At 36.3% G+C, this 9,033-nt stretch overlaps 1 protein-coding gene across 1 annotated transcript; it reads left to right on the top strand.

Annotated features, from left to right (window-relative positions):
* The first annotated feature begins 822 nt into the window (after positions 1–822).
* LOC148769152 (uncharacterized) lies at positions 823–3,191 on the top strand. The gene is made up of 7 exons (XM_088820265.1): positions 823–1,009; positions 1,871–1,986; positions 2,089–2,216; positions 2,418–2,487; positions 2,602–2,778; positions 2,864–2,923; positions 3,033–3,191. The coding sequence occupies exons 1-7, from the start codon at positions 823–825 to the stop codon at positions 3,189–3,191; spliced, it is 897 nt and encodes a 298-aa protein (XP_088676391.1).
* Positions 3,192–9,033: the final 5,842 nt, after the last annotated feature.

The following is a 9,033-nucleotide window of genomic DNA, read 5'->3' as shown; positions in this document are numbered from 1 at the left end:
AATCATGGTTATTTTCAAAATAACTTTGTTTTCAGTTTTATTTATTTATTGTTATTAATTCAATTGATTAGAATACAACTTTTGAAATTGCTATAACAAACTTAACATAATCTTAATTATTAATACGTTTAAAAAAAAACTGAAAAAGAGAATAAAAAAAAAATAAACAATTGAGCAACCAACCGACATGTTCAAATAAAATTCCCAAAAAAGGTGGAAAATAAAACTTCACGAACTGTTTGCTAAATAGATGGAGAAAAAGTAGAGCATAAATAAATAAAAAAGATAATAAAGAAATAATATTTTAGTGATTCAATTATGTTAACCATCCTTCACATGATGAAAAACCGTCCACTTCCACCTTTATTTTACACACCAGTTTCTCACCACCTTCACACTATCTACAACCGTTCATTCCCACCATACGCATTATCTACCACTCTATAAATACAAGTTCATCACTTCCAAATCGTTGGCCCGATAATACTTAATTCGTAATTCTTCTCACTATGGCTCCAAAGGTTACAAGCATATCTGATATTAGAGTTGGGGAAATTGAGTGGAAATTCATTGCCCGCATCATGATTATCTGGTTTGTTTCCCGTTCCAATGGTTCAAAGGAACCATATGCCATAGAGATGGTGTTAATGGATGACAAGGTTATTCTTAAACTTTACATATATTTTTCATTATTTTACGCGTATACATGTATAGATGTATAATAACGCCTTCTAATTATGATAGGGAGGGAAGATACCAGCTTCGGTCACATAAAAACACTTCAACAAGTTTCAAAATTTTTTGAAAGAAGGAAAAACTTACATGTTCCGTAATGTGTTGGTTGCTCAAAACGATTCCACTAACCGTGCTACGCTACATATGAATAAAATTACCTTTGTAGGCGCTACCACGGTCACCGAGTTTGCTGCCGACATAATCCCCACCCTGAGATTCGACTTTATGAGTTTCAGCAAGGTCATAAATGGTGCAGATGAAAGTTTGCTCATAGGTAATAAAAACACTCTTGCATTAGTTAAATAAATATTTTTTTAACATTCCACCATATTTTATTCATATGTAGTTCTTTGATATATAAAGATTATATTTTTTTTTGGTTTTTAAGATATCATTGGTCATGTTATTAAAAAAAACCAATGAAGGACGTATCGAAAAATGGAAGGAAATACAACCTAATGGAGGTGGTTCTTCGGGATTTAGAGTATGTATTTTCTTTTTTGGTTTAAAAGTTTTGTAATTTTTTATTCATGTATATTCACTGACATCATATTGGACAAAAATATTTTGTACATTTTTAGAGGCAATACTCTTAAATGTGCACTTTGGAACAATTATGTTGATGATTTCGAAAGTTTTCTAGCCAAACATGATGAAAAATCTCCCATTATTATTATACAACTGTGTCAAATAAAGAGCTTCAAAGGTAAATTATTATTTTTAAAATTTATTAATTACTACAATATATATCCAGTTTCCACATATTATTTTCATAATTATTCTCTATTACTTATTAGTTAAAGTCCAGTTTTGTTTATATAGAAAGATAGATATATAGTTTAAATTAATTTGTATGTTTTGAACAATATTTTAAAGAATTATATATAGTATTGCCAGTTTCTACAATGCAACAAGGATGCTCATAAATCCTGCCTTGCCTCAAATTGCTGAGTACAAAGAAAGGTTTGTTTGTCCATAATTGTTTCATGTTAATATATATATATATATATATATATATATATATATATATATATATATATATATATATATATATATATATATATATATATATATATATATATATATATATACATTTTATGTCTTAAATGATTTTATATACCCAGACTTTTGAAAGGCGATATGACATTCACCCAGCCGATAAGCATATCAAGTAAAGATTCTAAGTCTACGTTTGCTATCATTCTACAAACCGACCGAATGACTATACAAGAATTGGTTGATGCAACATATGTATGTTATGTACTATCATCAATTACATGTGTTATTATTTTCGAACAACAAATTAATTGTATATCGATATTGTAGGAATGTGATGTATTGTTGCTTGCAAAGGTCATCAAAATTAATTCCGATAAGAATTGGTGGTACGTATCATGCGAAAAATGTTGCAAAAAGGTTCAACCAGCTGGAGTGAAGTACTTCTGTGACAAATGTGAAAAATATGTCGTTGTTGTTCAAAGGTATTTTTCACATACGTTTGACTCAATACAAAAGATTTAATTAATAATTCATAATTTTACAAACACACACACACACACACACACACACACATATATATATATATATATATATATATATATATATATATATATATATATATATATATTTATTTATTTATTTATTTTGTACATATTTCGCATTGAGGTTACGGTTATAAACAGTACCAGGTCGATTGATTTGGTCATTTTTTATCGAATCATTAGTCAATTTATTGGGAAAAGCGCGTCAGATGTAATAGGAGATTCAAAAGCGATAATAATTTTTGACGAATCTGTTTGCTCAAATTATTCAAAATTATTTCTTATATATTATTAACACAATGTATCACATGTACTTTTTATGTAGGAAAACTGTACTAATAAATTCCCTATTGAGTTTGACACAATAGTTAACAAGGAATTTATTTTTAAAGTTCAAATCGGTGCAATGAACATACAAAAGAATTGGCCCCTCTATACTATTAAGTCGATGCACGATGAAGAAAAACTTATTCGCCAATTTAAGGCTATGTACTGCATCAAGGTATATACCAAAAAAATACATATTATTTACGTTTTTTTTTTTTTATTGCAATGAGCACATCTATATTTATTTATTTATATTGCAGGAATCCGACGAAGACGAATCCATTGGAAATTCTGTTCAGCATCAAGATGACAGTTCTAATGTACTGCATATATATTATCTAATTAATTAAACACATGATCAAATATAGTTGATGAATCTATAAATTGGAAATACTATTAACATATAATTTTCGTGTAAATATTTTAAAGGCTTTGAGTACAAGTATTGATGACAATACTCCTATGATTTATTTGGTTGAGAAGCGAGTTGACGAGGGTGCTATATCTAATTTATCTGACGATGATACAACTCAGATGTCCTCTACTACAACGTTGAAGAAGATCAAGATTGAGAAGCTTTCGAAGTGATTGTCGTAGAATTTGAGTATATTTTTTTTTAATCTTTGCATATTTTAATGTTATGTTTTGTCTGAACACTTTCGTTTTTCAGTTTTAGACATTTAGTACTTAGTTTAGTTATGTTTTCAGATTTTATAAATTTTAGTCGCTATTTTAGTTGTAGTGTTAAACTACCGCCACCAATTTCCGTAAAGGGGATTCGAAGTTTCTTGGGACATGCGGGATTCTATAGGCGGTTCATCAAGGATTTCTCCAAGGTAGCCAAACCATTATGCAATTTGTTGGAGAAGGACGTCAAATTCGATTTCAATGACGAATGCCTCAAAGCCTTCGACGACTTGAAAACAAGGTTAGTAACTGCTCCTATTATTGTTGTGCCCGATTGGAATGAACCTTTTGAGCTTATGTGTGATGCCAGCGATTTTGCGGTAGGTGCCGTGTTGGGTCAAAGAAAGAATAAAATTTTTCATTCAATTTACTATGCTAGTAAAACTCTAAACGATGCACAATTGAATTATACCACCACTGAAAAAGAGTTGCTAGCAGTTGTTTTTGCATTCGAAAAATTTAGATCATATCTTATAGGCACTAAAGTCATTGTCTTCACGGATCACTCGGCTTTAAAATATTTGATAGAAAAGAAAGAGGCAAAACCTAGACTTATTAGGTGGGTGTTATTGTTGCAAGAGTTCGATTTGGAAATTCGTGACCGTAAGGGTAGCGAGAACCATGTAGCCGATCATTTATCTAGGCTAGAAACGGAAGTCAAAGATCAAATTTGCATTAATGAAAATTTTCCGGATGAACAATTGCTTGTCGTTAATAATCAAGAAGTACCATGGGATACGGATTTTGTGAATTATTTAGTTAGCCATGTACTTCCACCCGAGCTCACTTTTCATCAACGAAAAAAGTTTTTACACGATGTGAATTTCTACTTTTGGGAAGAACCCTTTTTGTTTACACAATGCAGCGATTTAGTCATTCGAAGATGTGTACTGGAAAGCGAGCAAGGAGATATACTCTTTCACTGCCATGGCTCGGATTATGCGGGGCATTATAGAGGTGAGCGCACGGCGAGAAAGGTGCTTCAATCAGGTTTCTTTTGGCCAACTTTGTTTAAATATTGCTATAATTTTGTTTCAAGTTGTGATAGATGCCAGCGAGTTGGTAATATTTCAAGGAGGCACGAACTCCCATTGAATACAATGATCGAAGTAGAGCCATTTGATGTATGGGGGATAGATTTTATGGGGCCTTTTGTCCCATCATTCAATAACCTATACATCTTAGTGGCCGTCGATTATGTATCTAAATGGGTTGAGGCGGCCGCCTTTCCTACTAATGATTCTGCAGTGGTTTGTACTTTCTTAAAAAGACAGATTTTCACTCATTTTGGAACGCCACGAGCAATTATTAGTGATGGAGGCACTCACTTTTGCAATAAACAATTCGAAGCACTCTTGGCCAAGTATGGAGTAAAGCACAAGGTCGCATTGGCCTACCACCCTCAGACGAACGGGCAAGCCGAGGTCACGAATCGTGAAATCAAAAACATCCTCGAAAAGGTTGTGAGTCCTACCCGGAAAGATTGGTCGAGAAAATTGGATGATGCACTTTGGGCATATCGTACAGCTTACAAAACTCAACTTGGGATGACACCGTTTCGTTCGATTTATGGCAAGGCGTGTCATCTACCAGTTGAATTGGAGCATAATGCGTTTTGGGCAATTAAAAAGCTGAATTTCGATATTGAAGCGTGCAAGGAGAAACGAATGATGCAACTCAACGAGCTCGATGAATTGAGATTGAATGCGTATGAAAGTAATCCTGTATACAAGGAAAAAATCAAGCGTTGGCACGATAACAAGATATTGCATCGAGAATTTCAAAAGGGGCAATTGGTTCTCCTCTACAACTCCCGTCTAAAGTTGTTTCCGGGAAAACTGAAGTCAAGATGGTCCGGACCGTTTACTATCCTAGACGTGTTTCCTTACGGCGCAGTCGAATTATTGGATCCCGAAACCAAAAAATCGTTCAAAGTCAATGGGCAACGCCTCAAGCATTATCGTGGAGGGGAATTCAATCGCCAAGTGACTTCGGTCACGTTAGCTTGAACAAAGAAGCAGACAAAGTCCGGCTGAAGACTGTAAACTTAGCGCTTCTCGGGAGGCAACCCGAGCTTTCGTTTTTCTTATTTTATGTTAATTTTTAGTTTGTTTTTATTTTATTTTTCTAAAAAAAAAAAAAAAGTTTCAGGGGCACTAATATGAAGTTTTTATTTTGCAGGGACCTAATTGCAATTATTCACACGGTCGTGCAAGAAAAAGGCAGGAATCTCACGCGGCCGTGTGAGATTTTGGAGCAGCTACTGGACAAAAACACACATTGGTGCGGCCGCGCGGATTTATACCTAAAATCTCGCACGGCCGTCCGAAATTAAGAGGAGCTACTGTCCAAATTGGCAAATTGGTGCGGCCGTGCGGATTTATGCCTAAAATCTCGCACGGCCGTCCGAGTTTAGGAGCAGCTTCTGCCCAATTTCGAGAAACGGTGCGGCCGTGCGGATGTTAGGCCACAATCTAGCACGGCCGTCCGAAAGTGAAAAAACGGGCAGTTTAAGTAGAATTCTTAACACCCCAATCTTCACATATCCAAAAACCCCCTCTCTCATCCTTCGAACCCTTGTCTTCCTTTTTCGAATTTTCTACTTTTCTTTGCCAAATTTCACCGAACATTCACCAATTATACACATATATTACTTAATCAAGGTGGGTTGTTGTTGATTTGTGCAGGGAGGATTCAAGAAAGGTACAAATTTCTCCAAAAATCCATTCCACCAAGAACGCCCACAAGGTGTTCGACGAATTACCGAAGTCAAGTTTGGGGGAAATTTTGCACACCAATTCATTCCAAATCTCCTCCACAAGCATTCTCAAAGTATGGGGAAACAAGGACGTGACAGGGAGGGCACTTCACAAGGCGAAGGCACTTCAAAAGGCAAGGGGAAGGGCAACAAAACCGATCAAATTCCAACCCCCGACGACCATGCTTTTTGTGTCGAAGGCGCCAGTGCTCGTTTCGAGAAGCAAAAGGTGAAGAAACTAGTGACGGAGCGTGCCTATGAGATCACCCTTCCACAATTTGCCCCGTTACATCAAGAATTCATACGACGAGGGTGGCAAGCACTATTGGAACCGGAGGGGTCGATCAACTTATCATTAGTCCGCGAGTTCTACGCCAACACTCGTATCCTCCTATCAACGGATCGGAAGTCGAGTACGGTTCGAGGAAAGCGCGTCGATTGGTGTGCCCAAGCCATCAACTCCTTTTATCACCTCCGACATGCGCCATTCAATTGGGAGCAAATGAAACTCGCGGTCACAAGAGATCAACTAGCCGAGGTGTTGTGCGATGGACCCCCAATTTGGTCCGAACTCTCAACCGAGGAGTCGTACGAGTTAGAGTGGAAATGCATCAACCAAGTAGGCAAGGCGTGCCTTACGTTCATTTGTGCCAACCTCATTCCCACCCGCTCGTGGACTCACGTGGACCCCGAACGGTGCGCTCTTGCATACTACATCCTCAAGGGCACACCGATCAACATAGGCAAAATTATTACCGAACGTTTTTGGATCTCCATGGTCAACAATGCCAAAGGGTTTTATTTCCCTTGCCTCGTTACCGGCTTATGCAAGAAGGCGAAGGTCCCAACCAAACCGACGGATATCCTCACACAAATTCGGAAGCCAATGAATAATCTCGCGGCCCGACAATTCAAGGCACCCATCTAAGGTGGCGAGCAACCCGTCGATAACCAACCAATAGCTCCACCCGAGGGTCCAAGTACAAGTTCGGACCGGCGATTTCAAAGAAGAATGGAGCGAGAGTTGGTGATCACGAGAAATCGGCTTGCCACGGTGGAGCACAAGGTGAGCACGATTGAATCCCTCCAACGGTGGTCGGGGAAGATGCTCCAAGCCATTGTGCGCCATTTGGCATGCGGCAATCCCGAGTGCGCCGAACCGGCTCCGTTGCCTGCGCCGATTCTTGAGCTGGTACCCGAGCTTTCGGATGATGAGGAGGATGGTGATGCTCATGCGCAAGGTGGAGTTGGTGAGCAACCCAACGATGGTCCCGACGCGTAAACAGGTGTTTTCTATCCTTAAACTCCGGGCGAATCACATTGAGGGCAATGTGAATTTTAAGTTTGGGGGTGGTTAACTACTTGTTTTATTTTATATGCGCTTTATTTGTGTTTTAATTTTTTTTTAGTTTGCATGCTTTATTTGCGTTTTGTTATTTCCGTTTTATTCTTTTTAGAAAAAAAAAAATAAAAAAATAAAAAAAATAAAAAATTGTTCGATGCATCGATGAACTATGATGATGGGAGATGGTTAATGTTTGATGATGAGATTACTTGTTTTATGTTGATAAGGAGTAGATATTCATTTAGCTTTCGATTCAACGGAACGTAGAAGTGAATTATTGCTAGGAATCACGCTTTATGCATTGCTTTGGTTGAATGTTTTGTATTTTAAATTTGGAATTTATTTGTGCTAAATCATGCTTTGTTCGGTTTTAAATCTCACCTTAGGACATTTATGATACGAAGTGTTGGGTAGTAAGTGATTTGGGATATGATTTGGGCCTTCTTTGAACCGTTTGAGCCTTTCAAGCCTACCATTTTTGTCAATTATCCTTAGAACCTTGATTTGAGCCTCGGAGAAAAGGTGTTCTTTCTTTTAGCCAATTTGTGGAAGGTAGAAAAGTGTAGATTGTTGAATAATTATCCCTTGGAGGTCGATCGAAAATTCTTATAAGATCTTTCTTCTTCTTCTTCTTCGAAAAAAAAAAAAAAAAAAAAAAAAAAAAAGATATATATATATATATATGTGCATCCTTATATATATATATATATATATATATATATATATATATATCTAAATTCTTCGATTCGAAAAAAATAAATAAAAAATAAATAAAAAAATAAATAAATAAAAAAAAAAATTAGAAAAAGAAGAAGAAGAATAGATTAGAAGGGAGAAATAAGGACTAGTTGTTGAATTGTGTTGAAAACTCGATCCATTGCCTAAAAGGCAAAAGTATTGACGTGTGAATTTTGGAGAATCGAGTTTATTAAAGTCCCTAGAGGTGAATTCATTGTTTCAAACGCCTATCTTTCAAATTTTGGCGTAATCACCTCACTTTAAGAAAAATTAGCCACACATACCCATATTACCTACCTCGGACCAAAGAGCCTAACAATTGAAAGCCACAAAGTCCCAATGATCCCAATAGCTTATTGTTCAATATTAGTTGAGTAGAATAATTTGGTGAGTATTTGGAGTCAAATATATGCATGTAAGTATAAATTCTTTCTATCTTTAACTTGCAAATATTGGATACTTGAAGCAATTGTATGATTTGTGGTTTTTGGTAATAGTGAGTGACTAAGTGCCGTTGAATGTTAAGCTTGCGAATACCTAGGAATTATCATCATAATCGCAAGTTCTGAAAACGCGAAGTTGACCAATCGATCTGTGTAATGAGATGTATAGTCGTGTTTTGTGCTCTTAAATTGATTTTACTTGAGGACAAGCAAAAGTTCAAGTTTGGGGGTGTGTTAAGTGTATATTTATAATTGTACCTTTTAATTGGGGCTTTTGGTGTGTTTTAACGATAATTGGTGCTTAAAATGGCTATTATTTGTATTTTAGGTGCAAATTGAAGAATTGGCAACTTATGGGGTGAAAACTGCAAATTCGGAGAAAAAGTGGGCCAAAAGTGAAAATATCGAAACTCTGAAGAATTGAAGACCGGACGGCCGTCCGGATTTTAAAGCGTATTC

The sequence above is a fragment of the Erythranthe guttata genome, chromosome 7 (assembly GCF_056151865.1).
Source record: "Erythranthe guttata isolate IM_541 chromosome 7, IM_541, whole genome shotgun sequence".
In the NCBI taxonomy this organism is placed as follows: Eukaryota; Viridiplantae; Streptophyta; class Magnoliopsida; order Lamiales; family Phrymaceae; genus Erythranthe; species Erythranthe guttata.
Note: the sequence above shows the minus strand (reverse complement) of the source record. Positions and strands in the feature narration are given on the sequence as shown.

Bases quoted from the DNA above. Each gene is read 5' to 3' on its own strand.
- LOC148769152 (XM_088820265.1), top strand. From the start codon at position 823: ATGTTCCGTAATGTGTTGGTTGCTCAAAACGATTCCACTAACCGTGCT. The intron at 1,987-2,088 runs GTATGTTATGTA...TTGCTTGCAAAG, and splicing joins AATTGGTTGATGCAACATAT to GTCATCAAAATTAATTCCGA. The intron at 2,217-2,417 runs GTATTTTTCACA...GGTTATAAACAG, and splicing joins TATGTCGTTGTTGTTCAAAG to TACCAGGTCGATTGATTTGG.